Source organism: Peromyscus californicus, unplaced genomic scaffold (assembly GCF_007827085.1).
Source record: "Peromyscus californicus insignis strain IS unplaced genomic scaffold, ASM782708v3 Scaffold_4__1_contigs__length_199733344, whole genome shotgun sequence".
Lineage (NCBI taxonomy): Eukaryota > Metazoa > Chordata > Mammalia > Rodentia > Cricetidae > Peromyscus > Peromyscus californicus.
The window spans coordinates 62,651,537-62,665,331 of NW_026294562.1; the positions used below are offsets into that span (position 1 = coordinate 62,651,537).

At 44.3% G+C, this 13,795-nt stretch overlaps 1 protein-coding gene across 1 annotated transcript; it reads right to left on the reverse strand.

Moving 5' to 3' along the window:
- Positions 1 to 1,016: 1,016 nt before the first annotated feature.
- Positions 1,017 to 11,477, reverse strand: LOC128125453 (cytochrome P450 2E1). Its single transcript, XM_052762886.1, has 9 exons — positions 11,295 to 11,477; positions 10,337 to 10,496; positions 7,391 to 7,540; positions 6,904 to 7,064; positions 6,390 to 6,566; positions 5,420 to 5,561; positions 2,785 to 2,972; positions 2,156 to 2,297; positions 1,017 to 1,349 (listed from the first exon to the last, which is right to left on the reverse strand). Exons 1-9 carry the CDS (start codon positions 11,469 to 11,471, stop codon positions 1,165 to 1,167), a joined length of 1,482 nt encoding a protein of 493 aa, XP_052618846.1. The 5' UTR covers positions 11,472 to 11,477; the 3' UTR covers positions 1,017 to 1,164.
- Between the last annotated feature and the right edge of the window lie 2,318 nt (positions 11,478 to 13,795).

Here is a 13,795-nt window from a genome sequence, read left to right on the forward strand (position 1 = left end):
CCTTGCTATCTGTTGTGTAGCTTATTTCATTGCTGTGATTCAGGGACAAGGTTTGCTATAGGTTGCCATAGTCACTGTATCTTCAAGATGGGTATGGGCTTGCCAAGCCTGGAAGAAATATGTATACTGCAGAGCAATAGTAAATTCCTTAAGGTAAGACTAATTCTCTCAAAGAACTGTGCTCCTGTTTTGTTTGTTTGTTTGGAGACAGAGTCTCACTGTGTAGTCCTGGCTGGTTTGGAATTTGCTATGTAGACTGGGCTGACCTCAAACTCATAGAAATCTGCCTGGCCCCTGCTTCCTGAGTACTGGGATTAAAGATATGTGCCACCTTGCTTGGTTTGCAACTGTACTTGCAAAGTTAATGCCACTCCCTTGAAAAGACAACCAGACTTGAGCTATCCCAAGCTTCATCACTTAGTGAATATAGTTAGTGACTCTGCTGACCAGGTGTCAACCTCAGGCAGTGGCCAGATGATGCTACAATTAGTTAATGGCCCTTAAAGCTACAGACACCCTATCTTTTCTCTGTCACTTCAGAATTTCCCTAATGGCAATCTTTTAAGTTGAAACCTCTCTGCCCCAAAGCAAATTTTAAAATTACACTCTTCTTTCCTTTTTATCTGGAAGAAGTCTTGCTATTGTGGAGTCATGATGATCCAAGTACCTTCAGTGGGGCCACTGTTGTGCCTGTTAACTTTGGATTTCAGTAGTGCCCCAAAGTAGATGAGCTGGAAAGTGGGGTCAGCCTAAAGCATCTACATTATAATCCCAAGAACCTATGAATATGTTACTCTGTACAGTAAGATAACTTTGAATATATCGATTAATTCAGGGTCTTGAGATGGGTGGATAACCAGGATCATCCCACATATCCAGACAAATCCTCAAGAGAAGTCAGGGAGAGACAGATTGGAAGATGTTATACTATTGGCTGTGGAATGGTTTTCACCCACTGGAGAACTTTTACATAGCCAAGTGAATAAGTTCTCCTCATTAAAACCACAACTAATACATAATTTATCAAAATTTTATTTATTTTCTGTTCTATTTTATGATAGGAACTCTATATGCTTGGAATTTTTAAAAAACAAAGTCACATATTAAGGGATAATAATGGGCATCTGTGTTGACTTTCCACTTGGGACAGGCAGTTTCCTGGTCTCATGAACGGGGAATGACACAAAGTTTATATTCAGGTGGGATACTGCCAAAGCCAATGGTAACAGGCTTGAGGTCAATCTCCTTTGGGTCAACCAGAGACTTCAGATTAAAATGCTGCAGAATCGCAGATAAGAGCAGAAACAATTCCATGCGGGCCAGGCCTTCTCCAACACACACACGTTTTCCTAGAAGCAAAACAGTGCTGATGAGGTACTGAGGGATCTTTGCAGACAGAGCTAACACTTGTAACAGTGAGGTTTTGGGAGTGTGGGAGGAGGCTTCAGGCAAACCACCTGAAAGGATTCACTGTCCCTGCCTGTTGGTCCCTTCCACCCGTGGTCATATGTCAGAGAACAAGAGTGTCAGTGATGTTGACTCAGGGACCAGCTTCTGACACCACTCTTTCAGAACTCTGCCTGCTAAGCAAGAGGTGGTTTAGGAAATGGACCCAAAGCTTCCCTTCCATAACTTCAGGAAGGTGGGACAGGTGAAGCCTATGCAAACATAGGTGGTTAGTTATCAAACTGGCTGTGGGATCTCCCTTTACTGAAACCCTGGGTGAGGCCCTGAGATGGGACTATTTGGGAAAGTCCAGATGCTTGCTAAAAATAGTCCAGGGAGCTAAAAAATCAAGTTTAGAAATTTTTGTGGAAACTTATGAAGAATTAGGTAATATAGTTTTGAGAGCTTTTTTACTGCATCTGGTTAAAGTAGGAACACTTAAAAAACAGCTTAACAATTAACTAGAAAACAATGTCCACTCTGTGATAAAATAATCAACCCAGAACATCTCATTTCCAAGACTTCTGGTGAAATATGCCATCTGACTTCTCTGAACAGGGAAGAACATACTTGGGTTATGTGTTACAAGGGCATGATGAAGTTGGGGTGGCAGTCCTCACCTAGAATGGGGGAAGAGCACATGGGAAGTAGGCATAGGATTGGAGAAGACAATTTTCCGGGGATGGTGTGACCCCTGAACTCTGCTTACCTGCAGAAAATGCTTTGAAATAGTCACTGTACTTGAACTTCCCATTTTCATTCAGAAAATGCTCAGGTTTAAACTTCTCCGGATCTGGAAACTCTTGGCTGTCATATAAAAGGGAGTCTAGAGTTGGAATCACAATTGTACCCTGGAAGAAGTAGAAATTTCTATCAGTCATGTTAACAAAACATAGTCTTTCATCTGGAAGACCCTAGTGAAGAGGGCTGTTGGAATTTTATATTATGTGGGACAGCATATTTTTATTTGCAGTGTTGTTTATTTAAGGACTACATAGAAAAGACCTAGGGGTCAGGTCTAAATGAAGAGGAAGGCCCTATATCTTTTGTAAGGTGGGTCCCAGTCTGGGTTGCTGCTGCCATGAGATCTCAGTCCTATGGATCTACAAGTCCTATGGATCAGTTGAGATGTTTTCCATGATTCCCTTCATTTCTTTGGTCACAGGGTTATTGGGGTGACTGAGGGTGAAGTGTTCTACAGGGTAAGAATGCTGGCTTGATTCTCACATCCAGCCACATATGCTGGTAAAAGTGCCCTGAGTTCCAATCCTGAAGGGGAACCTAGTTGATAAACTAACAGGACCATGCCCATGGAGGGCTCTCCAGCTCGTGCCTCACCTTGGGAATGACATATCCTTGGAACCTGGTATCTTGGGTTGCTTCATGGGGCAGGTTGGAGGGGACAAGGTTGATGAATCGCTGAATCTCATGCACCACAGCATCCATGTAGGGCATCTCCAGTCTGTCTTTGACAGCAGGGACACGGCTTGGCCCAATAACTCTGTCAATTTCTTCATGAAGTTTTTCTGCCACCATATGAATGAGATCAATTTGAAGGGTTAATTTCAGAATTGGTGTTTACCTACTATCCATATATATATATATATATATATATATATATATATATATAATTACTTCAATCTACCTGCTCACCTATCTGCCCATGTAACCCACCCACTTTTCCATCCACTTATATTCACTTACCCACACCTGTACACTCTCACTTACCTACTCATCCATCTATCCAATGATCCCAATCCCTCCATCCACCCACGCAGCTATCTAATTATCCTTTCATCCATCTGCCAAGCCACCCATTGTATGCTTATGGAGCACCTTAAACTGAATTTATAATCTCCAGGAACCTTGAATGTTAAATCATTTCCTCACAAATGTCAGTGAAAGCTAAGATCTGTGAGATTATTCACAGTTGACAGGGAGTTTGGGCATCCATTGTCATAGCTGGTGATAGTTTTTCCAACTCTCTTCATATCAGGAGTAGAAATAGCAAAAGGGTCTTGTACATTTCTTCTTAAAGGGAACTCTTTGTATTATCACCTAGGCTGGTTTACTATTGTTAGAAATAGGAAGAGGGTGACAGACTAGAATATAGTTCTTGAAATCTGAAAGTCCCTGTGATTACGACAGAGGCAATAACAGTATTTGCCAAGTTCCTTAGTCTTTCTGTGTTTGGAATTCATTATGGGACTCTATAATATGTAGTGATATGTAAGTAAAGCCTTTATGTCTGTCTTTAAGTGAAATATATAGTAAAGCCTTTGTGTCTGGCTTTGAGAGAAATGTAAAGCCTTTGCTGTGTTTGGGCTAATCAGTAGAGACTGAGAAATTGTTTTGAGACTGTTTAAACCTTTAAGAACTGTTTCTCTGGAGAGTTTCCACTTGGTGCTACATGAGAGCATGCAGCTGTACCGACCTTGGTCCCAAGACACTCCTGGCATTCCTGGACTGCTTTTATGGCTTGCTATAATCAAAAGGGACTAAGATTTGTGTGGGTTGTCTGCTCTCTTGGGCCACAAAAGCAAGATAACTTGGGTAATTGGAACCTTTCCCAGCCCCAATTAAGCTTGTAATTGTTTGAATAAGTAACTGGAGTGAGCTATCTGGATGTCAATCTTTTCCAAGAAAGCTGTGCCCCTCTGCTACTAATGAAACCTTAGCATCTTGGTGAACTTCTCTCTCTACTGAGGCACCTATGACGCAAAATCAAACAATAAAAATATGTGGAGTGAAAAAGCAAGAGGGATTAAGTTGTGTATGGTATGGTATAATATTAAGGCATGTATAAAAATAATGAGTTATGTGTTGATATTTAGTTAATATTAAATGTCCAAGTGAAATGGGGATGCCACACAGTGGCCCTGAAATATCGCTGTATCTGGGGAGTGAGGCAGGGAGGTGTGAGTTACTTGGGCTCTGGTTGGTCATATAATGTTTCATTTTAAAGACAGTCAAGGCAAACAAAACAAAATGGAAAGAGATGTTCAGTTTGGTAACAGATGTATAGGTGCCTGTCATATTTACTTTCTCTTTGTCTATATTAGAAATTCATTAAATTAATAATTTGAAACATTTTTTAGTTCATGCTTCCCTAGTATAGTAGTCAAAGTTCTAGGTATTGTAATTTGTATATTTCCCTCCCTGAACTTTCATCTCCTCTAGTTTTCATTTTTCTGTGTGATGTGAAAAGTCAAAGGCATTGCTGACAGGGAGGCCAGAGCTCAAATCTTGACCCTGGACTAACAGCTACACAACCATGTTCCTGGAAAGCATTGCTTGTGTGTAGTAGCTGCTCAGATCTAGGCCTAGCTCAGAGAATGGCAGGGTTTCAGGCCTTTGAGTACCTTAGGTTGTAACCACCCTCAATTCCTCTACTAAAAGTGATCCCCATTGACTTACAGGTAGGGGTCATCATACTGCTTCTATCTGGTAAATGCATGTATGACCCTCTGCATCTGGGTTAAGGCCCCTATGCCTGCTTCAGGCACAGAATTCCTCCCACCTTGAAGCGAAGTGGATTTGGGCAGCCTTGATTGCTTCTCTCTCAATCTCTACTTTAGAATCCCCTGGGGTAAAATTGCTCTGGGATGACTCCAGTCTGGCCCCTATCCCTGTATCAGCCTATAACTCCAAAATTTCTTTCTCAGGGGAAACTGGAACATTATTTTCTCCACCACAAATAAGTTGTTTACAGAGCAGAGCACAGACTTATTCCCCTCCATTTCATCCCTGGTCCATAGGCATCCCCGTGGAGTGTGTGGGGGAATAGCCAGTCTTTAGGATACTAGGCCCTGGCACACAAGGGCTTAAGCCCTTAAAGAGTTCATTTAGTGATACTGGAGCACTGAGAAGGTCAGTAAGCAGCCACAGAACAGCAGCTGAAGCCTGACTTGCACAGGGTGATCCAGACAGGCTTAGCTGTGCCATGTGTGAGTTGGGCTTCTCATGAATGTACCTTCAATCTCTGGGTATTTCATGAGAATCAGGAGCCCATATCTCAGGGTTGTGCTGGTGGTCTCTGTCCCTGCAAAGAACAGGTCGGCCAAAGTCACAGAAATATTTTCCATTGTGTACATGGGTTCTTTGCTGTGTTTTTCCTGTGAAGTTGGAGACAGATAGAGACCTGGTGAGATACATCTCTTCAGGTGTAAAAAGGCGATGCCTATTGCTCTTCAGCAGGGAGGGATCAGGTTGTGTCAGCTCTCCTTGTGTACCAGGAAACAGCCTTCTCTACCTCATGATGGGGAAACTGAGGCTTCCAGGAAACAGGCCAAGCACAGGAAAGACTTTATTACCCAGTCCACAGGGTCTTGTCTTGCTCATTAGCTCCAGAGTTGTTAAATAATGATAATGGCCATCTAAGCTGCAGGGGCTAGTCTCAGCCTCTTTTCAGGCTCAAGGCTGAGCCTTTGGACTAGGGGCAGGGAGAGGCTGAGTAATGGTAAGAATTCTCAAATGGTAATTATCTAGAGGCAATCACTGTAGGATTTGACATGTTTTCAAGCCACTGTAAAAAGAAAGTAAGGGGTAGCAATCTAAGTGGTCCTAGAGGCTGCAGGAATATGAAAGTGGGGAGGCCTAGAATTCTGAAAGCCAAGCAAAACTGGATAATAAATACTGAAAGGGATGCCTAAGTTTTCTCAGATAAGACTGGATTATCCAGAGGGTTGCAGTTCATCTTGGCCTGGAGGGAGCTGAACAGAGGGACTTTGCCCTCCAAGTGTGACCAGAGAAGAGCATGGGGGTCATGCTGAAGCCAAGTATGTTTATGAAAAACCATGAACATCAAAATTCACCTATGGTGCTCAGTCTGAACACCAGTGAGTCGGTCATAATGTAAGAACTGTATGCACACTGCCCACCCCCCAGCAAGCCCATCTTGTTTACATGCTGCCCCACCCCAGCAAGCCCATCTTGTCCAGTACCTTCTCCATCTCTATAAGCAAACAGTCAGTCACATCCCGGGGGCAGTTGGAGTCCAGTGACTGAAGGTGTTCCTTGGCTTTTTCAAGGGCATACTGTTTTATTTCAGACACATTTTTCATTATTTTTCTATGACTTCCAGGTAGGTATCGTAGATAATCCGCAAAGTTATTGTAAAGCTAAGGAGAACAAAAAACTATGTAACTGATAGGAATCTCCAAACAATGAATTTACGGTTGTCTTTATCATACTATTTAGATATTTTATCTAAATATCATAATATTTAGAATATTGAGTCCAATTGCCTTTTGGGGTTAGTGTGGGTAGGAATGTGTACATGCAAGTAGGCACAGGTACTGAGGTGAGGATACTGAGCCAACCTATTCAAACGCCCTCCTGCATGCTCCTGTTCTTTGCTTTTCTGGACCTGTCTCTCCCACACAACCTGAATTTTTCTTCTTCCTCTATTGTAAGCACTGCAACGGAAGGTTCATGGAAGAGGAGGAGCTTTGTCACCTGGATCCAGGGAGTACTCAGCAGGTAGAAGTTTTCATTGAACAAACTCATGAGCCTCAGACACTTCTTGTCATTGTAATCAAAACGTTTGTGGAAGAGGATATCCGCAATGACATTGCAGGGTGCACAGCCAATCAGAAAGGTGGGGTCGAAAGGCTGGCCTGGAAAACAGGTAGAGAGTGAGCACCTCACCGTGGCCTTCCCTAGCCAACTCAGTCTCCCGGGAGTTCCCACTGAGGACCTAGTGAATGTCTGAGCCGCTAAGTGTCTTTACTTTTTAATGCTATCTAGGGTACAACAGTCACCTGTGTCAGCCACTCTTGATCTCCTGAGAAGAGGAGTTGGGACTCAAGTTGGGAAGGCAGTGCCTGGGGACCAACTTCACGTCTTCCTTCCCCAAGGTTCCTTTAGTTGCCAACTGTCTCCCAGGTTGTTTAGCGTCCTTGGGAGCCTAGCCATGATCCCTTCTGACTGCTGAGATACAAACCCTTGGTCTTCTTGAGCTCTTCCACCAGGAAGTGTGCCTCCCTTTGGATGCGGGCCTCGTTACCCTGTTTCCCCATTCCCCAGTCACGGAGGATGCTCAGGGAAAACCGCCGGACGTCCTTCCAAGTGGGTCCATTATTGAAAATAATCCCTAAGAAAAAGGTACCAATAGGAGTTACTCCAAATCCTCAGTTCTTGGAGACATAGGGGAGAAGGGGGAAATGGTCTTGGGGCCTGGGTAGGATGTGCAGGTGCAGAAGAAGCACAAGAGAAGGTAACGGAAGGCTGTGTTTCATAGCTCTTTCTTCTGAGCACCAGTTCATTCTCTTTGGTTTCATACTTTGCTCTGAACCTTTACCATGCTAAATAAGTTGTAGGCAGTCACTCCAAAAGAGGATCCTCCTCTTTTCTGTATATTGTTAGAATTCTTAGCAGCATTTCTGACTGAGCTCATGGATTTTAACCTTCATACCACAAGCACTTCAACTCACAGCTTTCTGATTTCAGAGCAATATCCTTTCCTAAAATCTAAAGGTTACGGGACTTCCCATTTTGGAGAAATTAAGATAGAAAGACTGAGTACTGTCCCTTCTCAATGAAATGTTATGGAATACTTTCCCTTCAAAGAAAATGTCTTGTTTCTCCTCTGAGAACACGATCCAATGACACCATAAAGACATTGGGAATCAACAAGTCCGAAACTATTTTTTTCTTTTCTTCCATCTCTAGCTCAGCTAATTATGTGAGCATTTTTCATCCCTCAAACATGAATCTATGCCATCCTGACTGATGGCTTATTAATAGTCTCTTGGAGCTCTTGGATCCTCTTGGAGCCAGTTCTAAGTATTCAGGGCCAGCCCCACCCAGTCCCACCCAGCTCCTGTCTAGCAAAGCCCTTCTGGCCTCTCTACATTCCAGCTGTCCTTCCTCTTTCTTTACCCCCTTCTTGTCTCACTTTCCCCACCACCATTTCTTCAACAAATAATGTTTTGATGTCTAACGTGGCTAAGGCACCTTCTAGGCTCTGAGTATTCTGGGACACACTAATGAGTTCTATCCACATAGGGGGCAGTGCTTGCTTGCATTTCATAATCTCTCCCATATTAACTGCCTGATCACATGTGAGATGCCTGGTGGAATACCCTGCAGAACATGCACAAATTCTCGGGGACATATGCTTACTATGGTCTAAAGAACTTTCTAGAACAAGAGATGGCCAGCCGAGTGGTGGTGGCACACACCTTTAATCCCAGCACTCAGGAGGCAGAGCCAGGTGGATCTCTATGAGTTCGAGGCCAGCCTGGTCTACAGAGTGAGATCCAGGACAGGCACCAAAACTACACAGAGAAGCCCTGTCTTGGAAAACAACAACAAAAACAAAAAACAAAACAAACAAACAAAAAACCAAAAAACCAAAGAGATGGCCAGTCTAAGAGGGGAAAGGGAAAAACACGATATGAGCTAAGAGCTGTGGGTCAGACTTATGATTTTAGTTTTATCCTGAAGGTTAGAAGAGTGTCCTCATGGCTGAGAAAGTGACAGAGTTGACAGCCTACCACTTCAGTAAGGAGGCCTTTCACTAGGTTGATTATCTAGATGGGGCCATGCTTTCTCAACATTTACTCAAAGGATGCATGCAGTTATTTGGTACATCGCCATACACCTGTGCTTAATCTTAATATTATTGTAAGAAATATTCACATAATGAACACTGGATGACTCAAAGTCATCCCTTACCTAAGGCCCAACTGATTTTACATGCCCTTCTGGTCTGTGTTGGATGCATACAATAGGATTTTGGAGTCCCTAGACAGAGGCATTTGTCTCTTGAATCTAGCCTGTGGAGATGCAGACCCTAATTGCATTGGTCCATTGCCTGAGCTGGGCCAGAGGACAGGTAAGGGTCCCATATGAAGGGTTGTGCTCTTCTCAGCAGGTCCTTGTCACTTTGCTTGGTACCTCTTTAGTAACTCCTATGTCAAAGACAAGGACTGAGATAGTTACTTTCATTTGCACAGAAACTCCCAGTACTGACTAGGGAACATCAAATGCTACTGCTCGAGGTGAAATGGTTTTGGAAGAGTGGGAAACTAAGTTAGACACTGAGGATAAGACATAAAGCTGAGCGTGCTTCGATATCAAATCTCACACAAAAGGAAAAAGCTTTGTAGAAATTCATCACCAGAGCTGACTCAGGCAGAATCATGGGGTACTTCTCTCTCTCTCTCTCTCTCTCTCTCTCTCTCTCTCTCTCTCATCTGCTTTGGGATACCTGGTTACAAAGAGAAAGCAAGAAGGTACAGACAAGGTGCAGGCTGGGCAAGCAGCTGGCACCAGTGAGCTGGAGCACCCCTAGTCCTAGGTGCCAATAGAACTCAATAGAAGGTGGAACTGTGAAAATGGTCAGCCTGCAGTCCGGACTTCCCTGCTGCAGGAGGGAAGAGGTGAGCAAGATCAGCAGCTGCAATCGAGGAAAGAAAAGATCGAAAGCCTGGTCCATCTCTGCAAACAGAGTGCCAGGCGGGTTTGGGTACCTCATAGTAAGTGAAAGGACTTGGGTGTGTGGAACCTTCTACACCTCAGTTGACAGTTGAGGAGGTGTACAAAGAGTTCCAAGAAGCACAGAAAAACACAAGGCACTGAAGATGGATGGATCCTCTGGGGGAGATTTCCTGGGTTTGGAAACAATCCCCTCCTTTCTCTGTGAGTTGGTCAGTGCTATGGTGAGGGTGGGGGCCTGAAGGTCCTCTTATGGGGTTCCTAGTGCCTGCTTAGTACTTAGTCAAAGCCGCTTTCATACAGACACAAGCCGTCACCCAAGTCTTTGCCTTTCTGTCTCCATTCTATTACTGTCACTACAGTTTGTTAATATTTGGGGGAGCAAATGGTACGGACATCACTCTCCCTGTTAGTTTGCCCCCTCCAAAGGCCCAAGAAGCCAACTCACCCTTGTTCTTATACTCCTGGAACACAGGAATGTCTCCTCGGCCAGCGAACTCATTCTTGTGGTTCAGCAGCACCTCCTTGACAGCCTTGTAGCCATGCAGGACCACGATGCGCCTTGAGCCCAGGTGCAGTGTGAATACTGGCCCGAAACGCTTTGCCAGCTACAGGGACCAATACACAGAGTGGGCCGGGAGGTCGACGGAGTCAGCCTGCTCTAGACTGCCCTCATCTCCTGTTATTGTCCCTGCTATTCACAGAGAGTTAGAGGGACTCAGGGGAAAGGCCATTTTTGTCCAGTCTGATGAGGGCAGACACTCTCCACTTAAAGTTGCTGGATTTGCAGGGCCCTTCCCTCCATCTGGACACAGTTTTCTTCTCTGTGGATGTTTAATCAATGCCAACACTAATCATCCTCTTGTTTGTTCCCAAAGTTAAGGCTCTACATGCCAGGATACTGCCAGCTAACTTGGAGTCAACGTTCCCGAAGCCTGTTGCTACCTTGCCATGGGCAAAGACAACCTGTAACACAGACACTAAGCATCAATTCCATGCCTGGTAGCATTTTGGTGCTGGTTAGCCCATGCAATGTTCACAGAATTAGCAAAGGCAGATGCTGTTATTCTGGTGAATCACAAATGACTCAATATTTCCATTTCTCCTTTCACTGTTTTGTTTTTTTTTTTTGACAGGCTGATGATCTGTTTTTGTATCACAGTTGGCACATAATGATACTAGCCACACCAGTATCTCTTAATAACTCCAACTGCACAGGGTCTCTGGGCCTGCATGGCACTATTCACTGTGAGTGTTCCATGCCAAAGCTGGACTGGACTGTAAAATAAATGCAATGTAAATATCATGGTAATCTGTCATCGGCTAGCAACCAACAATGAGGTTAATGTATATGCATTATATCTAATCTCTAACTTGTTTTCTTGATGTAGCAATATTTTTCTTACCTTCGTGAAGGACTTGGGGATATCCTTCAAATCTAGCTGAAAAACATTTCCCAAGATGGGAAATGGGAAGGGTCCTGGGGGTAGGTTCCAACTGCTGTAGATCTGCTTCCAGATGGATATGACCAGGAGGGTGACCACCCACACCAGCAAGGCAATGGTGATACCAAGAGCAGCCATGGTGTTTCTGGGCTCCGGCTGTAAACTTGTGGGAATTTTCTGAAGAAAAACAAAGATTTTATAATGTGTCATTGAGAAGGAGGGTGACTCATCAGCCAATAACATACCCTTCTTCCTTGGCCTAAGGAACTGGTTTATTATTAGCTGCACTTGGCCATCATTTCAAAGGCTGACCCTTGTAGCTGTTGCCTCTTAGAAGTTGCCTCATCAGACATGGAATGAGGCCAGACCCTGTCAATACTCCAGTTTCTGGCACCTGCCACAGTGTTGGTAAGTACAGGCAGGAACACCTCACCAACCCATAGGCCAGTCCTGGGGGTGGGAGGCTGTCCTCCCCTCCAACATGGATCAGCATAGTGAGCATGCATTCAGATCTTGTCTGCATGTGTTTGTTTGTTGGGGAAAGGCTTTTGCAAGGCAGTACCAACATGTACTGCCCATTCCAGGTCAATGTCAGCACCAGACTACAAACATTTAACTTCTGATCTGGTGCTGCAGCACTCCTGGTCCACCACCTGGAAACTGAGGGCAGAACAGGGAATTTCTACTTCTGAATTCCACTTCACATTGTCAAATCAACTAGAAAATTCAGTGGAGCAAAAATCAGCAGTAAGTAAAGTTAACCAGTTTTGAGATTTTCCTGACTGTATGTATCTACTAATATTTGTAGTGAGGAAGACCAAGCCCAGGGCCTTGTACACGTGAGGCAGGTGTGCTACTAACGTAGATGCACGGCCAGCCCTCCAGAAGTCCCACTCGTTTGTGAATGAGTGAATGATGTAGATGCACGGCCAGTCCTCCAGAAGTCCCACTAGTTTGTGAATGAGTAAATGGAAAATGTTCTTTAAAACAGTTTGTCAAATTCTGAAAAAAATCAGGGTATTTATTGGATTTGTTTCATCAATGGGTTAAATTTGGAGGAAGTTGTGTTTATAAAATATCTTATATCTGTTCATTCAGGAGAGCAGTATTTTTCCACACTTCTCTGCATCATGAGATGTCAATACATGTAATATACTGACTACTTCTTTTTTATTTAAGAATATTTTTTATTCATTTTATATACCAACCACAGATCACACTCTCATCCCTTCTCCTGCTTCCCCCAGCCTCCCCCCAACAGGCCTATCCCCACATCCCCTCCTCCAAAAGGGTAAGGCCTACCATGGGGAGTCAGCAAAGCTGGTACATTCAGTTGAGACAAAGCCAAGCCCTTCCCCCATGCATCAAGGCTGAACAAGGTGTCCCACCATAGGATATGGGATCCAGAAAGCCATCTTATGCACCAGGGATAGATCCTGAACCCCACTACCAGGGGTCCCTCAAACAGACCAAGCTATACAACTGTCTCCTGCATGCAGGGGACCTAGTCCTGTCCCATGCAGGCTCCACAGCTGTTGGTCCAAAGTTCGTGAGTTCCTACAAACTTGGTTCAGTTGTCTCTGGAGATTTCCCCATCATGATCTTGACCCCCCCACCCCCTTGCTCATATAATCCCTCTTCCCTCTCTTCAACTGGACTCCTGGAGCTTGGCCTGGTGGTTGGCTATGGATCTCTGCACCTGCTTCCATCAGTTACTGGATGAAGGCTCTATGGTGACAGTTAGGGCATTCACTAATCTGGGTAGGCCAGCTCAGGCACCCTCACCACTATTACTAGCAGTCTAAGCTGGGGTCATCCTTGTGGATTTCTGGGACCAGGTTTCTCCCTAACCCCATAATGTCTCCCTCTATCAAGATATCTCTTTCATTGCTCTCCCATTCCATCCCTCCCTCAGCTTGACCATCCCATTCCCTCATGTTCTCATACCCCTCCCCTCTCCTCCCCTCCCCTCTATTGCCCCTCTCACCCCCAGTTTATCCAGGAGAACTCATCTATATCCCCTTTCCAGGGCGATTCATGCGTCACTCTTAGGGTCCTCTTTGTTACCTAGCTTCTCTGGAGCTGTGAGTTGTAGTCTGGTTATCCTTTGCTTTACCTCTAGTATTTGCTTATGATGAGTACATACCATGTTTGTCTTTCTGAGTCTGGGTTACCTCACTCAGGATGCTATTTTCTAGTTCCATCCATTTGCCTGCAAATTTCATGATGCCATTGTTTTTTACAGCTGACTAATACTCCATTGTGTATATGCACCACATTTTCTTTATCCATTCTTTGGTTGAGGGGCATCTAGGTTGCTTCCAGGTTCTGGCTATTATGAATAATACTGCTATAAACAGTTAAGCAAGTGTCCTTGTGGTATGATTGAGCATCCCTTGGGTATATACCCAAGAGTGGTATCATTGGGTCTTGAGGTAGATGGATTTCCAATTTTCTGAGAA

Bases quoted from the DNA above. Each gene is read 5' to 3' on its own strand.
- LOC128125453 (XM_052762886.1), bottom strand. From the start codon at position 11,471: ATGGCTGCTCTTGGTATCACCATTGCCTTGCTGGTGTGGGTGGTCACC. The intron at 5,562-6,389 runs GTACTGGACAAG...CCAACTTCACAG, and splicing joins TGCTTATAGAGATGGAGAAG to GAAAAACACAGCAAAGAACC. The intron at 2,298-2,784 runs GTGAGGCACGAG...TACTTCTTCCAG, and splicing joins AAGGATATGTCATTCCCAAG to GGTACAATTGTGATTCCAAC.